Source organism: Copadichromis virginalis, linkage group LG1 (assembly GCF_057382275.1).
Source record: "Copadichromis virginalis isolate Kocher_CV1m ecotype Utaka linkage group LG1, C_Virginalis_male_GT1.1, whole genome shotgun sequence".
NCBI lineage: Eukaryota > Metazoa > Chordata > Actinopteri > Cichliformes > Cichlidae > Copadichromis > Copadichromis virginalis.
The window spans coordinates 15,231,205-15,249,173 of NC_140618.1; the positions used below are offsets into that span (position 1 = coordinate 15,231,205).

A 17,969-nucleotide genomic window follows, 5' to 3' on the forward strand; every position below is an offset into this window, starting at 1 on the left:
TGTTCTTCTTTTTTTATTATTTAATTTGTTTTATCAGACACAACATTTTGTTTCTTTCTTTGTGTGTGTCTGTTAGATCATGCGTTGTTAAGTTTGGATAAAAATATTAACCACTCCCACACAACATCGAGGGGAATTATGGACCCAGACACAGCTAAATTTCGAACTCCGGCCTAGTGCTTTGGACAAAAATAATGTAGCCTTTTTGTGTAACATTTTTAAATTGCGTTATTCGACGTACTCACCGCTCTGCGTTTTCTGTGCGCAAGCAAGCGCTCCTCAAGTGTTGCCCCGCCCCTCCCACTTATGCTGTGCGAAAGGGACTTGAAACCCTGCAACATTTTTTATGGCGAACTAACATTTTTTATATTGCCGTCTCTTTGCAGCTTTTCCATCAGTATGTAACCCTGGGCTGTTTGTTAACTTTGCGGTGCTCTCGTGATCCACGGTAAGACGTTAGTATGTTGCTATTCAACTTTTTATGTTGGCAATCTGTTTATTTACCTTTCATTAGCTTGTTAGCCTGGGGAAAGTTAGCCAAGGAGTGGGTGGTTGAACTTTAAGCTAACATTGAACACTAGCAGGAACCTAACCAAATAAGTTCACTTACACGAGTTATTTAGTCTCCTGTAACAGTAATGTCATTTTGCGTCTAAGCTATCAGTAAAGCGCAGGGCTTCCTCTCTCAGTAACTTAAACACACAATTATAGGTAAAGAAACTAGAGTCGGAGAGGAAATGTGAATTACAAATTTTGCTAATGCATCCTGAATGCATCTTAACTTCTTACTACTTGGAAAGAATTGTAGCTAATTTATTAGCACTAACGACTCATCCATTCTTCGTGAAAACACCTTTGGATGTTGAACAGCCATTTTTAATCAATACAGATGTTATTAACACACGATATGGACATAAATGGGAATGATTCTCAACTCTTCTACCTCTTAGAACACGTTGTCCTTGTTATATATATAAAAAAAAAAAACCATAGAAGCCCTCTCACGTTCTATACATATGTGTTATTGTTTACAGTCCTCCCTTCTGATCGCTACGTTGTTGAAAAGCCTGCCTGAGAAGAAGATGGATGTGTGACTCGTTCAAACAGAGAAAGGAGAAACAAGAAAGAGACATTGTGTCACTTGTTTCAACTCAGAACCTGTGTGTTATGATGTCTGAGTCAGAGGAGAGGGGAACTCCCTGTACTGAGGGAAAGCCAGAGCTCACATCAGGAAACATGTCCAGTACTACCCACCAGGTACAAAGTGGACCCTCTGTGTCTCCATCTGTGTCCTCTGTCCAGCCTAGTACTATCTCAGCGACAGAGGATGAGGACGAAAGTGAAGATGAATCATATATTCTGGAAGAGAGCCCTTGTGGCCGCTGGCAGAAACGTAAAGAAGAGGTAAGGGTGGATCATTGAGGTAAACTATAAAATGAGGCATAGATGAAAACAAAATGCTGGAGAGAATAAAAAAAGATGACGAAAACACAAAACTTGAGGAAGGTGTTTTTGATATCTGCTTCATTTTGGTAGTAAAACATCTGACCTCATGAGCCGCTCTTCCCTTTAAATGTAGGTGAATCAGCGTAACGTCCCAGGGATTGATGCTGCATACTTGGCTATGGACACAGAAGAAGGAGTGGAAGTAGTTTGGAATGAAGTTAAGATCTCAGAGAGGAAAAATTTCAAAATGCTGGAGGTGAGGCACATTGTTACAAAGTGATCAGGCACATTGTTACAAAGTGATCAGGCACATTGTTACAAAGTGATCAGGCACATTGGTACAAAGTTCATAGTGACGCTGTGGCATTTTTTGAATTCTATGAGTGATGTCATCGGGAGCTACTTTACAGGAACTCTCTGAGCAAGTGGAAAAGCAACATTTTGTACTATTTTATTATAACTGCTATGCTTTCTGTCCTTTTTTCTTGGATTTAGGAGAAGGTAGAGGCTGTATTTGATAACCTGATCCATTTGGAGCATGCCAACATTGTCAAGTTTCACAAATACTGGGCTGACAAAAAGGACAACGGGGCCAGGGTGAGTCTCAGGCTTTTGGAGACATTGTTTCATATTCTGTCAACTCCATAAGAATTATTACTATTGCCCTGAAATAATCACAGTTTACATTTGAACAATGTCTCTCTTTGTGTTTTCTACACACTTCTTTATCTCCCTAAGGTGATTTTTATTACTGAATATATGTCATCTGGAAGCTTGAAGCAGTTTCTGAAAAAGACAAAGAAGAATCACAAGACCATGAATGAAAAGGTAAAAAAAAAGACTTTATAATACTGCATATGTACTAGAATATATGAAAAGTCTTCTCTAAAGGTAAAAAGTAACTGTGTTTAAAGCCAGAATGTGGGACTGTCTTTCTGGAGCAAAGCGTAGTTTTCATATTATAGTAACAAATATGTGCTTCTTATTATTTGGTTAAATGTCAAGCCATTTTGGAAACCAACTAGAAATTGCTCTGATAAATTGTATGATCCTATAGGCTTGGAAGAGATGGTGCACGCAGATTCTTTCAGCTCTAAGGTCATTTTTAAAAATGTTCTTTTATTTTAATATACACTCACATTGATAGAAATCCAGTACATTGTATGTAATTGTAATTTCTTTTTCTTTTTTTCCTGATATGCAGTTATCTTCACTCCTGTGATCCTCCCATCATCCATGGCAACCTGACCTGTGACACTGTCTTCATTCAGCACAACGGCCTCATCAAGATTGGATCAGGTATAAAATTACACAGGTTTCATCCCCTGCGTTTTAGGTAGTGAAGGCAAAGCAACAGTAAAGGAGTCAAATTATAATAAATTATGGATTAAGAACCAAAGTTTTCGTGGAATTAAACAGGAAATTTATGTGATTTTATGTACAAAAGAACAAGAAACAATGTTCAAGTGTTCAAGTCTTGCCAGTGTTAAATGTATATTTAATACACAGCCCCTATTATTGCTTTTAGTTTGCAAGCTGAGCAGGAAATAGACTTTGAGGAGTTCAGACTTCTTATATAATGGTCAAATCTTTGCCTTGTTCTTGTACAAACCAGTCCTGCACATCATATGAGGGAACAAAAGTTGTGCATAATGTGGTTTAGAAAACCAATTTTCTGAGTGTAAATATGGCTACAGTGACTCAAGTGTAACCACAAAGCCTCCAGACAATCCCACACTAAAGTTTAAACAACAGAAGGTAATATTTACATCGCTAGTTTATGAATTTGGTTCATCTTTTCATCGCTTATCTTTCTTGTTTTTGTTTTTTTGTTTCATTACTTTTTTTTTCAGTTTGCAGTTTTGCTTCTTCCTATCCTATGCTTACTTTTCAGACTTTTCTTACTTTTTCTCTCATCTTTCTGTGTATTCTGAAAATAATTGTCCTTATCTCATTTGCAGTTGCTCCAGACACCATTAACAACCACGTAAAGACTTGTACCGAGGAACAGAAAAATTTGCACTTCTTTGCTCCGGAATATGGAGGTAGATTTTCTCTTATTACTGATATTAGCAATTTATACCTATGATACAGCTCTGTTGGAAAACATGTTTAAACACATGAACTTCAGCTTTCTCACAAAAATATTTTTATTATAGTAACATGATTGAAAAGTCAGGGTGTTCCATATTTCATTTTCTTTGCTTTAGTTTAAGAGAGTACACGTTTTTCTCTTCAAAACCCTTTCTGTTAAATAAAATATGGCAAGCTTGTATTTTTATACAAACAGTATTTTATGTAAATGTATATAACATCAAAGTATTAGAACAATATAAAATGTAAGGAAGAGGTCCTTGGAGGCATACTAAATTCTTATGCCCTATTCTAATATTTTTGCTTATTGCACAGTTATTTTTCCATTGAAATTGCAAGCACAAAGTACTTCATGCAACAGGATCATGTATGCTCTTATTAATATCTCTTTTTGGGTTGGGGTTTTTTTTTTTTTTTTTTTTTTGGTTTTTGGGGGTTTTTTGGTCAGCTGTCAAAGACGCACTTTTGATTATTGGATCATAGGTCTTAGTCTAGATTACGATGTAATATATGTACATGCTGTCTTTTCCCATTGTAGATGTTGATGTTACTACAGCCGCAGACATCTACTCCTTTGGCATGTGTGCCTTAGAGGTGAGATGGGACCCGTAGTATATGATATATAAGAGCTTAAACTGTTTCCCAGAGCTGTCTGTTAATGAGTGCTGATGTGTTGCAGATGGCACTGTTGGAGATTCAGGGGAATGGAGACTCTTCTCATGTTTCTCAGGAGGCCATCAACAATGCCATACAGTTACTGGAGGACCCACTGCAGAGGGTGAGATTCAGTATATCGTGTGTTTGTAGGCGTCAGCATCTTTATTCAGTCATGATCAAAAGTTTAACACCTCTTAAAAAAATAGCAAAAAATCATATTTTGCATGGTTGGATCTTAACAAGGTTCCAAGTAGAGCTTCAACATACTGCAACAAGAAATGGGAGTAAGACAAAACATTTTTCTGGACATAACCAGTGGCCGTCTTGAAGCTCCATTGTTCCACTGAAGGAAAAAGCACCTCACACCATTTTTTTGAAGGCCTTCAGTCTCAGATGCTGTCTGATGTTTATGGGGCTGCAGTCTGCACCAGTAACAGCCTTAATTTGGGTTGAGGACCATCCAGTGTCTTGAACGACAGCCAATTAGATCCTCCGGCTCAGTGCTGGTGAAATTTTTTTTTTTTTGGTTCTTCCAATTAACCACAACCCTCAGGATCATTTAAGAAATTCCAAATGACTGTCTTACTGCGTCCCACCTCAGCAGCGATGGCGTGCTGCGAGAGGCCCTGTTTATGCAGTTCAACAACCTCACCGTGTTCAAAAAGGGAACGTTTTTATTTTTTTTTGCCTTTGCCATCAGAACGTCATGACAGTGTGAGTATCTGACAGAAAATGACATTGAATCCACATTTTTGCACAGATTTGGCCTCGTGGTCCTAAACATTTGGTCCTAAACTTTTGATGAGGTGTTTCAGTTTAAGCATTACTTTCATTAAATTGCATGCTCAAAAAATGCTTTGTCTCATTCCCATTTCTTCTGTATATTATAGTTTTTGTTTCCTTTTCCTGCCTTCCTGCCTCCCTCCCTCACCCTCAACCGGTTGCGGCAGATGTATGCCCCTCCCTCTCCTGGTTCTGCCAAATGTTTTCTACCTGTTAAAAGGGAGTTTTTCCTTCCCACTGTTGCCAAGTGCTTGCACACAGGAGATCACCTAATTGTTGGGTTTTTTCTTATGTTATATAGGAATTAATCCAGAAGTGCCTGGAATGTGACCCTCTTGCCAGACCTACAGCCCGGGAGCTTCTTTTTAACCAGGCTCTCTTTGAAGTACCGCTCTTAAAACTGCTGGCTGCACACTGTATTGTCAGCCATCAACGTAAGTCCCTTCCCCCCACCAAAAACAAAGTTTTATCAGGCTTAAAACTTGCAAACCTCTCATGAAGAAGACATTTTTTTAAAACTGAACAAGCAAATTTAGAAACATAACTTTAAACTGCATTGTTAACAGTGTGATAAACATATTGCACTGCAAGTTTCATAAGGTTTTTTTCTGCTAATTCATTGTCATCTTTTTGTGGTGTGGTACTGAGCAAAACAGGTCGCAAGCTAGTGTGACTAATGGTGTCATTTCCTGCCTCTTGAACAGATGCAGCAACAAGCATGTATGCAAGTGTAAATTTAAAGATATTTACTTTTATGTTAATTTAATTGCCCAGACATGATTCCTGAGAATGCCCTCGAGGAGATCACTAAGAAACTGGACCCAAACCTGGTTGTTGCCGAGACCAAAGAGGATGTTCAGCTCAAGTAAGTGCCAAAGGTTGATATTCGTGTTGTAGTTTAACTGAACATCTAAAATTATGTTTTTATTTTGCACCTTATAGCAGTAACATCAGTGATATAAAGTATTCTCTAGGTTGTGTAGTAGTAGAACCTACTGCTTATTCAGCAATATAATATAATAGCTGAAGGGTTGTCAAATAACCCCCCGCTATATATATATATATGTGTATATATATATATATATATACATACACATATATATATATATAGCGGGGGGTTATTTGACAACCCTTCAGCTATTATATTACCCTCCATGCATGGAGGGTTTCACCCCAAGTCCAGCACCCTGAGGCTGTACGCTAAGCGGAAGGAAGGGGGCCGGGGACTGGTGAGTGTCAGCACCACAGTCCAGGATGAGACAACGAACATCCAAGAATACATTGGGAAGATGGCCCCAACTGACCGAGTGCTCAGTGAATACCTCAGGCAGCAGAAACCCAAGAAAGAGGAGGGAGACGAGGAACCATCATGGAAGGACAGGCCCCTGCACGGTATGTACCACCGGCAGATAGAGGAGGTGGCTGATATCCAGAAATCCTACCAGTGGCTGGACAAAGCTGGACTGAAAGACAGCACAGAGGCACTAATCATGGCAGCACAAGAACAAGCTCTGAGTACAAGATCCATAGAGGCTGGGGTCTATCACACCAGGCAAGACCCCAGGTGCAGGCTGTGTAAAGATGCCCCAGAGACAATCCAGCACATAACAGCAGGGTGCAAGATGCTAGCAGGCAAGGCATACATGGAACGCCATAACCAAGTGGCCGGCATAGTGTACAGGAACATCTGTGCCGAGTATAACCTAGAAGTCCCGAGGTCAAAATGGGAGATGCCCCCAAGGGTGGTGGAGAATGACCGAGCTAAGATCCTGTGGGACTTCCAGATACAGACGGACAAAATGGTGGTGGCTAACCAACCGGACATAGTGGTGGTAGACAAACAGAAGAAGACGGCCGTAGTGATCGATGTAGCGGTTCCGAATGACAGCAATATCAGGAAGAAGGAACACGAGAAGCTGGAGAAATACCAAGGGCTCAGAGAAGAGCTCGAGAGGATGTGGAGGGTGAAGGTAACGGTGGTCCCCGTGGTAATCGGAGCACTAGGTGCGGTGACTCCCAAGCTAGGCGAGTGGCTCCAGCAGATCCCGGGAACAACATCGGAGATCTCTGTCCAGAAGAGCGCAGTCCTGGGAACAGCTAAGATACTGCGCAGGACCCTCAAGCTCCCAGGCCTCTGGTAGAGGACCCGAGCTTGAAGGATAAACCGCCCGCAGGGGCGTGCTGGGTGTTTTTTTTTTGTGTTTTATACACATATATATACATATATATATATATATATATATACACATATATATACATATATATATATATACACATATATATACATATATATATATATACACATATATATACATATATATATATACACATATATATACATATATATATATACACATATATATACACATATATATATACACATATATATACATATATATATATACACATATATATACATATATATATATACACATATATATACATATATATATATACACATATATATACATATATATATGTGTGTATGTGTATATATATATATGTGTATATATATATATATATGTGTATATATATGTATGTGTATATATATGTGTATATATATGTGTATATATATATATATATACACATTAGTTTTTTGTATTTTTCATTAATCATTATAATATATTAAATATTTTCTCAAATGGTTCAAAAAAGTACTATTCCCTTTTTTTCTGTAGGCTTTCACAGTTTCCAGCTTTGGAGCTGGACAAGTTTTTGGAGGATGTGAGGTAAATGCACAGCTACTGCTATTAACCCTGTGCTCAAAAATGGGTCTGGCCACAAGGAGGCAGCAGTGGGCCATCTGACTGTTTTTTGTACTGCCTCCACTTATCTTTTAAAGTACTATATGATGTGATACTATTTTTGATATTTTCAGTATCTTAGATTTTGTGGCTATTATTTGTTAAAAAAATAAAATGTTGTGTTTTGGGCCTTTGTCTTCAACTATTAACCATATTTATTGTCAAAGGAGCTTGCAAAGAAAATAAATACACTGATTTATCCAATTCCCATTCTTATTCCATTGTCTTATCAGTTCACTTTGTTTCTTTTTTATGTTTTCTCCACATTTTCCTTTCTTTTTTCTCTCTTTTGATCAGGAATGGTATTTATCCAATGACGGCATTTGGGCTGCCCTGTCCACATCAGACTCAGAAGGAGACTATTAAATCTCCTGTAGTCATCCCTCCAGTCAAATCCCCAACGCCTGAACCTTCAGAGCTTGAGACACGGAAGGTGTGTAAAACAACTTATACCGGCATAATGGACATTGAACTGGCCACTGAATGAAGACACAGTGCATCATATAAAGTTCTATTGTGACTGCTCTTCTTTTTCTGCAGATTATTCAGATGCAGTGCAGCTTTGAGCCTGTCGAAGAGGGAGCAAAGTATCATGTAAGAGTTATAACATTAGCAGTTTTCTCTTTTTATTTTTAAAATAATTCAAAATACAACAACCCTGCTGCAACAACTTGAAATGAAAATAACCTTTTCTCAATCTGTTTCTGTCCTTTTAGCTTACATTACTGCTGAAAATGGAGGATAAACTGAATAGACATCTAAGCTGTGACATGTTACCTCGTAAGATCAACATATTTCATATCTTATTATCAGTTCATATGACATGGTGACACATGTGTAATGAGCTTGAAAAAGCTCAACGCTGTTGTCGGTCAAGTATAGAAAATTTGGAAGACTTGCTTTATAAACACACAAAAAAAAACAATATTTAAAATTTCCATCAGCTAAACCTTAATGGCCTCTGGTAGAGGTTGTAAACATGTCAGACTTCAGAGTGAGGTTTTTATAAAGAATAAGTATTTTGTCGATAGGTTTGCATTTAGGGTTAATGATAGAATTTCATTTGCATGTATTGGTAAACAAGGTTGACGAGGTTGTAAATATCTGAGTGTGATTTTTATTACTTTTAACATGAAGTATCTGTCTCCACGTGTTTGTACTGAGGCATGTAGGAAAGTGAGAGTAAAGTTCCAGAGAGAGCTTGAATGGCGTCACAATGTATACAGTGTGCATGACTATTTTAGGCTGGAAGACTAGCTGTCGCTTGTGTGTCATGAAAATCTTGTGCTTATTTTAAAATTTTATTTGACGTGCTTTTATTAGATGGTTGCCTTACTGGCTTTACAAATGCTGAAATCTGATCAGTCTTCATTATGGAAAAAGAAAAGGGTTTTGTTTTTGTTTTTTTAATTTTGCTAGTTTTTGAAAGACAAGTAGAAGCTTGAAGGGAGGCAAATGAGAATATAACATACAACTGGCAGTGTGATCTGATCTAATGCACATGCACAAACAGGTATGGTAGGCATGTGTAATGTTGCAGGCGTGTGGAGAATGTCAGGCCTGTGAAAGGCTGCAGCTGACAGCTGTCACCTCCTGTGTCAAGATCTGCTCATTTCTTCCTGGGCTTTCATCCCCCTGTCTCTCATTTACAGACTCAGTTTGTCACATACTCGCATGCATTCACTTTACTCTATCTCTTTAGCATTTTCTGTTTCTCACACCATATGTCTTCTTTTGGACACTTGCACCCAAATGCCACTGAAATACTTGATGAAACTTTACCTCCACGCGCACCCACACTTACTAATCATGCCTTGTTCTTGCAAGCTCTAACTCACATTGAGCCACTCAGATTTCACCACCTTGCATTTTGCATGGTTAAATCCTGCTACAACATATATACAAGTAAAGCATGTTTACATTAAAGGTAAATGGGTGCTAATTTTGTTAAATGACTTAATACCAGACCACAAGGAGCAAACAAGTGAGGAAGCCTCACCCTGAACTTGAATGTCAAGCCCCTCTTCATGTAGCTGGGGCCCATGGGTGTGTTTGTTAATGTCAAAGTTATTGGATCCTCTATCTCCTCCTGCAGCTTGTGTTGTCCCAGCCACATTCCTGGTATAGTTATAAATTGACAGCTGTGTTATTAAAAATTGACAGACCATGACAAACCACACAAAGCACAGAGTAGTGCAGCCACTATAGCGATAATGGAAAAAGTTTCAAAACATTAGGTTATAACCAAACAGGTGGTCTTGGAAGGAAGTAGGCAACAAAATTTGTGATAATACTTTGTTCTGAACATTTTACCAATGTCTTAATGTATTCTGAGCAACCTAGCAATTATGTAAGCACCTTTATCTGACATTTTCTGCCAGTTTTTAGGTAAACTGTGTATAGTCGCATATTACTGTGAAAAAGAAAGAATGGGAGTAGATGTTGACAAACTAGATAAAACTAGATTAGATTTGTTTTTGTTTTTTATGGCTGTAGAAAGAAGAGTTGGGAGATACTAAGACTTCAAAAAGAGACAAACATGGTTTAACAGTTTTTGACCTGGCAGAACCACTTTTGTCCTTTTCTTCTAATTTGATAAATCTCTTCCGGCCCCCTCAATACTAGATGCTTGTTGCCTTATAACATTTAAAATTTGCACAGCCATACCACAAAAATGTTTTAGTGGTGCAAAGAGCAACCAGAGTAGTTGTTGTTTTTTTAATTCATCTTATGTGGTGTGTGTGTGGGGGTACTTAACACTTTTATTAGCTTTAGCTTCATGGGTGTGTGTGCTGAAGTTGTGACTGTGAATTACTGTTACAAACTACATTGGTATGTCTTTCAGATGAGAACTTTCAAGACTTGTCCGTAGAGTTGGTGCAACTGGGCTTAATCAGTGAGGTGGGTTTTTTTTTCCTGTGTTTAAAAAAAAAAAAAAAATCTGTGTGTGTGTGTGTGTGTGTGTGTGTGTGTGTTTGAAAGTGGCAGCTGATCATTATTAATATACTCTCCCACACGGAGACATTTTTTTTTTTTACTTTTTTGACAACATTTCTTACTTCCTGACACAGTTTCTGTTATATATTTATTTATTTGTATGTATGTGTGATTATAACATCCTGGGTTGTTGTCATTGTCTTTATGTTCTCTGCAGGTGGACCAAAACACAGTAGCCATTCAACTAGAAGAATCATTCAACCAAGTTCCTCACTAGCAATGGCTTACCAGACCATCGCTCTCAGCCTTGTTACATGTTCTTTTTTGTTACTCAACACAGTGACTACCTGGTTTGCTTGTTTCATTTTTATTTTATTTTTTTAACGAAGCCTTAAGCGATGATGTGACCAAAGGAGAAGCGATTTCTTACTTCAGGGAATAACATTTCCTAAAAGCTCCCAAATATTAAAAGTAAAGCCAGATGACTCCACGCAAACCTTCAGTAGTAATTTGAAGTTTTTATTTTAAAAGTCAAATACATACACGCCTACAATATGTTCATGCCAGATCCTTTTGAATGATTTGGCTATTAAGTTAGGTATGTCGAATTGCAAGCTAAACTTAATCAGTGCTGGAACATTGATCAAGTTTATCACACTTAGTTGCAGTTTTATATTGAAAGCTACACTTTCCTCACAGTTGTATTTCAGGGCAGGGTGTTTACATAATGATTTGCCTGACCTGTTTGTGTTCTGGGAGGAGATGGTATAAAACTTCATCAGACCTCATTCTGGCCTTTAAGAGTCACACGGTTTTCTTGCTCCTGTTTTACAGTAGAATCTAACACCTGTTGACAGTCAGCAAAATTGTGACTTGGAGGGAGGTGGAGGGATGCTTTTCCACACCAAGGAAATCTAGAAAACAACTTACATCAGTTTCTTCTCGTTTGGCCCCTCGTTACATGATAGAGAATTCCCACCTCTTTGAATTTCAGTGTTTGTTAGACCAACCAAGTGCCTGTTGCGTTAAATATGTGGAATAGTTTGAAACTGGGTAACAGACACTTGCTTTATTTCACTTGATAGTTTAAAAAAAATCTATGTAATTTAAAAGGCCTTTGGTACACAACAAAATGTGTGTGCATTTCACATTTTGAGAAGCCATCTTACCCTCTTTCTCTGAAAGATGATCTCTTGGTTACTTTAAGATACTGTGAACTCAGTGTTACTGAATTTCTCTTTTATTTTTTTATGGGTTTGCTTTACTGTAGGCGCTCTTGCCTGTAATTCCTTCTTTCATATTGTTTTTATGTTGTTTGGTTTTACCATTTGCTGCTTGTTGGGTTCGCACACGGTACTCTTCCCTTAAGTCTTTCAGAGAGACTTGTGTACTAAACTCATCTGCCATATCTTGTAGAGAGATGACCCAGGCTTTTCTTTGTGTGTTTTATACATGTTAATCCGAAATAGCATGTGTTTTTCTTTATTTGTTTACAGCAACAGCACAGACACCACGCTGATAGTCTCAGCCAATACACAACCCGTTGTGTTTCCGTTGTTTTCTTTGCTAAACAGTGATTTTTGCTAAAACTCGGACCTGTTGCATTGAGCACAGACACTTGTGTAAACACCTTTTACATCATACGGGTCTTGTTTAGACCTGTGTTGTGACCAGGGAGTTAATTGTGGCCTTTTTGTGACATTGTGGCACAAAACTCTTTTTGAACTACTGGTACTGCTGTCTGAAAGCTCAAACAATTTAGGAACTTAAACAGGTAGTAAAATTGCTAGAAAAACAACTGTTGCGTACGATAACTTCTGCTGTGCTGGTATTTTATTAAAAATATACTTCTAAGTGTATTGTAACTAGTCTAGCAATCCGATGAAAAGTTGTTTGCGCTTTCAGACTGATATTTAATCCAATGCTGGTTATTGAGCTATAATATTTAAGCTGTACACCTCTCTGTTGAGATGATAATCCAGTGATTTCAGTGGTCTTTTTCACCAAGTTCAGGTCACTATTTTTCTCCCACCTTCTTTTGTACATAAGTGTTCTGTCCTATTCCATTATTTTCCACTGTCTACATGTGTGTTTGTGAACTGGCAAGGTTGTATTTTCCAAAGAGTTGTTCTCATGCCAGCCAGGAGAATGTAAATGCAACACATGTAGAAGTGGTTTAAAAAAAAAAAACAACCAATGTGATGCACCTGAGTTTTATACTGACTCTCTCTCCCCTGCACCTCTGTTCTCTCTTACTTTTGTACCTTTCCAGCCAGTTTGTGATGAAACTGGTTAATAAGTTATTGTACAGGGTGTGCAGCTTTAGCCAGTTACTCCATGATACCAGCTTTTGGTTATATTTTGAAATTCCTACATTTTGTATTTCAAAGAATACTGGTTCTTACGAATAAATGTGTGAACTGCATCATGACTTTGTGTTTTTGGAGTCGTTTACGAATCAGAGTTTCACAGTTTTGTGCCGGATACACCATTAGTGAGAATTACACACAACAAAGATGCAATGAATAGTCTGAAATGACTGCTGCGCCCTTCCGCGTCCACAGAGGTGCAGATTGTACACAGGTGAGATCGGTGACGTCATACAGGAAGTACTATAGGGGCATACGTGTGGTTTGGAGTTTCTGCTATCGTGCTGTTGAACTGTAGCCCGAAAACTCTGGACATTATTCACAGAAAAACGTCGTTCCCTGCTGAGAGATGTGCACTTTTGGTGAGTTTGCCTGCGATTGTATTCAGGTGCTGTAAAAACCACCGTAGACTGCATAGTAACGACTTCCTCCCGATGTTATTTTCCATCTTACCTGCGGGTATATACCTGACCACCAGGCCTACAGCTGCTGTGTGGATTCATTTGTAAAAGTTTGCCTAATCTATATATTAGCCACCAGTTTCTCTATTGCTTTATTTTAACTTATTAATAGTGGAAATTGGCTTTTTAAACAATCAGAGAAGTGATGGCAACTCGAATAAGTAATCGAGTAAAAGGAAGCACGTCGTTCGTCCGCGCTAACTCCAATCCCTGGCCCAGTGGTCGCTCACAGTTCTTGTTTCACCCGTGTTTGCTGTTACTCGTTATGACGTACAGAATGTATAATAATAATAATAAATGTTTTAGTTGGGGGGGGGGCAGTTTTCACCACATGTGTATAAAACGCACGAAGAGGTAAATGGGTCGATAAAAGGGTTTAAAAAATGGGTGAGACTTTACAGACATTACATTGTGAAGAGAGACACAAAGAGCTGCACAGCCACACCAGTGTTAGCTGTTTTAGCTCAGATTGTTTTGTCAAAAGAAACCGCATTAACATTAAACATTAAAGTACTTAGTTTGTCCACCAGAGAGAGCTGACAGGTTGATTAACTAACTGATTTATCGGCTTTGTATGCATATTATCCAAGTCATTTATTTATAAATATTTTTTTAATTGTGAAGCTGTAAAAAATGTAAATAATTTATATACTACAGTTAAAAGCAGGTTCTCTGACATAACTGTGGACGAGTAATACTCAAAGGGTAGGTTTAATCTGAATGCCACGCATACAACAAAAGGAATATATACATGAAGTAATGAATTTGCTAGCTAGAAAATAAAATAGTTCACATGTAATAGAATCATGTAAAATTAAGTCTGTTAGAATGAGTTTTAAGAAGCAATTTAAAGGAAGTCACTGATTCTGCAAGCCTGATATCCTCAGGTAGGCTAAAGACAAGAGGCCCTGATGACAAAAGTGTCATCTGCAAGTATGCTAATCTGGGGTCAGCGGAAGTAACCCGGGGCCAAACTGAGGCAAGCTTTAAAATAACTGTAAAGATCAATTCTAAAACGTATAGGAAGCCAGGATGGAAGCCTTTCTCCAGGCCTGAGTGTCACAGTAGGTTTTATTCTAGAGATGGTTGTAATTTTAGCAAAACCAAGACTGGACAGCATTTCTATGTGATATAACAAGTCTATTGTTTTTGTATGGAATAGGTAGATTCATCTCCCATAAGTTATATTAACAATCAAACCACCCACTGTTACGTTTCTGTACGTGCCAGTTAGTAATCGAAAGTTTTACTTTCAGATAAGGACAAAGGGCCAAGGAGGCTGATGAGGAAGGGGTTGGCCCTTATAATCATCGGCCATATAAACTTCATCTTTGGCGCCATTGTCCATGGCAGCATTCTCCGCCACATTTCCAAACCCAGCCAGCAAATTTCTACTGAATACACCGTGACCAACATCATCTCCGTCACCTCGGGCTTGCTGGTGAGTCAGTGGTGTTCTTTTTGTGTTTTAAAGTCAACTTGGCACTTCAAATGAGCATGTTGTGAACCAAGCGACATTAAACCTCCAGGAGTTTCTGCCTTCATCAAAACATTTTACTTTAAAGTTTTTATCACACAGAGCTATCTGCAATCACTTTTATATCAGCAGTTCCGCTTGTTTGATGCATGAGAACATCAAAAGCTCACTCGGGTGATTTATTTTTATTTCTTTTTTAACTTTACCTCAGTGATAGTGTTGAGTATGTTTCTAAGCAATCAAGACTGAACTTGCTGATTACAGGAGAGCCGGTTCTTCAAAACAGCTACTTGTCCCTTCGGGGCAGACCTCATTACAATTACAGTCATGTACCACATAAACTTGTTGGGGATAAGAAGATATTAACTTTGTTTTCTTTCATATTTTAAGAGTGTACAAGTAAGACAGGAAGTAGAAGTTACCAGATATTTTTTACTTTTCAATAATGGGCCTAACTTCTGTTAAAGAGCCTGTTTGTTTTAAATTTTAAGTTCTTCTTCTACAGGATTTAATGCATTCATTTAATTGCTGGTAACTTAATAAACCCTGTACTGTGCAAAGCTTAAAGACTGATCTCATCTTATCTCATGATTTGAATGTTACAGAGTATTGCAACTGGGATTATTGCCATTGTGGTGTCAAGGAACCTTAATGTGCTCAAAGTGGTAAGAATTTAATTTGACTTCATCTACCAATATGATCACTTCAGTCACTGACACTTTGCACATCCCCTCATATATGTAATTTCTTTGTACTATCTATTTTCAGCAAATAGGCCTCCTGACTGCATCAATCCTGAATGCTTTGCTCTCAGCAGCATGTTGTGTCGGACTTCTCTTTGCCATTGGTGTCACAATTGCCCACGATGGGAAGGGTTTGATGGTCGGTTGCAGTGACACACAGGTGCCCATCAATGCTCGGTCACCTATTGGTGTCCGATGTCCATTTGATACTACAAGGATCTATGTGAGTTTGAAGTCCCCTTCCCTCAGTGTAAAACATGATTTTATTTTATTTTTTAAAGCATGACATGAGAAAGGATCAACATTTATCTCACATTTTCTCCTTTCCACCACCTCCCATCTCTCAGGACACCACCCTGGCTCTGTGGATCCCCTGTGCAGTGTTTTCGGCAGTTGAAGTGGGACTGTCAGTGTGGTGCTTCATGGTGGGACTGGCTCTCAGGGGGCTGCCACCCTGCAAGAACAACTACATCAAAGAGCAGGTGTGTATCTTTGTGTGGGCCAGATGAATATGCTTGAGGGGTATAACTTTGTTGTGTGACTCAAACATACACACACATACTTGGTCTAAGTCTGACACAGAAGTTATTCATTGTTACTCCTTCTCACTCAGCCATCCTTTAAATAAAGGCTACCTGTAGACATCCGCGCTCACTCTGTCATATTGCAAAAACCAAAACCGCTCATACTCGTCTCATCATGCCTCGTCTTTTGTGTCATTCTCTGTTCTAGTTGGAGGAAGAGGCCCAGTGCTCTCCTCACAGCCGACACCTGATTGGAGAGCGTGCGAATTCCGAACTGTAACTAAACAACAAGTAGCAAGCACATCTAAGAAGGCTAAATCCCAAAAAGCATGACTGCATCTCTGCACAGACTGAACTATTTCTTCTACAGTCATTTAGGGTAGTGTTACTCCAGTAATGTAGTGCAGGAATGGAATGAGTACAGTTGGCTGCTCACAGCTCCACTTTGTGTGCCTAATTAATGTTAATTTAGTGAACACATCACAAAAAAAAACCCCTATTGACTGATAGGATTCAGCGTTCATGCCAATGTAAGAGACAATATATACAGGTACAAAGTAAGATATAAAGAATGATTTCAGTCCTGTACCCCTACTTGACTGTTTGGGTTTTAAGTGTGCCAATACGATGAAACCTTTGTTCATGAAGGAAAAACCAGCAACAATGTTTTTAGATTAACTCAAGTATGTTTTAGCATGTATGCTTATTTCAGAGACATATAGCTTTTCGCAATATATTTAGTGTTTTACTGTTTGTACAGATGAATTAATCCACTGTGCTGCATTTAAGATGCCTTCAGCGGACCACAGAAAATGAAGTCTTGCTGTTTATGCAAATTGGAAACCTATGATGAAGATGTTATGTAGATTGGAAATTTGTTGTATTGAAAGATAATTGTAAAGGTAACTGAAATGAGCATCTTGGGATGGAGAACCCTATTTGCTTGCTGAACATGCCATTGGTGTGGTTGTACTGTATTTAATATGCATTATAAAGTGTTTTTATATATTCTTTTTCTAATTACATTATTATTTGTCAGCTTTTTGCTTAAATTCTGAGAAAACATGTTTCAAAGAGATTTTAAACTAAAACTGTAGTGAGATTAAATTGAGTATGCTTTTTTAAAAAAGTAAACTTTTTATTGGTGGTCATACATTTGAAGTAAGCAGTAATCATTTTAAGTAGTGTCCAGAATTTTTTTAAGCCCATGCATTTCACACACATACTTTATTCTGTATCAATTAAACATAATGTGGACTTAAAGCTGTGTGCTTGGACTGTCTTTGTGCATTTAGAGTACTCTGGTTATATGTTAAGTAGTGTTATATTAGGAGCTGAAAGCCAGAATGTGGGCCAGCAGTCTAAGCTGCACACACTGATCAGATCAGATCAACCATGAAACGGTTAATCTACTGGCATGTTCAATTGTGTGGAAGGGAATCATAGCTCACTAATCCTGAGGCTATCGGGGATAAATATTGACACTGTGTTGACTGATACAATCAAAACAAATCTGCGTGTGTCACACCGGACACATAGGCTTATATGAAACCACGAGATTAACACGAAGAGTAATAATCTTTGTTGTTTGTTAGCTTCATGTTTGAATTGTGGCGAATACAACAGTTTAAAAAAAAAAACTCATTACAATTCAGATTTTTTTTTTAAATTTCA

General features: G+C 38.2%; 2 protein-coding genes across 2 annotated transcripts; both read left to right on the forward strand.

Annotated features, from left to right (window-relative positions):
* Nucleotides 1-190: 190 nt before the first annotated feature.
* LOC146718482 (nuclear receptor-binding protein-like) lies at nucleotides 191-13,146 on the forward strand. The gene is made up of 18 exons (XM_085452260.1): nucleotides 191-448; nucleotides 1,035-1,404; nucleotides 1,580-1,702; nucleotides 1,942-2,043; nucleotides 2,185-2,274; nucleotides 2,504-2,544; nucleotides 2,651-2,745; nucleotides 3,408-3,491; nucleotides 4,079-4,134; nucleotides 4,220-4,318; nucleotides 5,282-5,414; nucleotides 5,755-5,845; nucleotides 7,659-7,709; nucleotides 8,082-8,217; nucleotides 8,325-8,378; nucleotides 8,501-8,564; nucleotides 10,630-10,685; nucleotides 10,939-13,146. The coding sequence occupies exons 2-18, from the start codon at nucleotides 1,087-1,089 to the stop codon at nucleotides 10,996-10,998; spliced, it is 1,653 nt and encodes a 550-aa protein (XP_085308386.1). The 5' UTR covers nucleotides 191-448; nucleotides 1,035-1,086; the 3' UTR covers nucleotides 10,999-13,146.
* Nucleotides 13,147-13,332: 186 nt separating this feature from the next.
* krtcap3 (keratinocyte associated protein 3) lies at nucleotides 13,333-16,818 on the forward strand. The gene is made up of 6 exons (XM_085452270.1): nucleotides 13,333-13,452; nucleotides 14,808-14,992; nucleotides 15,634-15,693; nucleotides 15,797-15,994; nucleotides 16,119-16,253; nucleotides 16,504-16,818. The coding sequence occupies exons 1-6, from the start codon at nucleotides 13,440-13,442 to the stop codon at nucleotides 16,573-16,575; spliced, it is 663 nt and encodes a 220-aa protein (XP_085308396.1). The 5' UTR covers nucleotides 13,333-13,439; the 3' UTR covers nucleotides 16,576-16,818.
* Nucleotides 16,819-17,969: the final 1,151 nt, after the last annotated feature.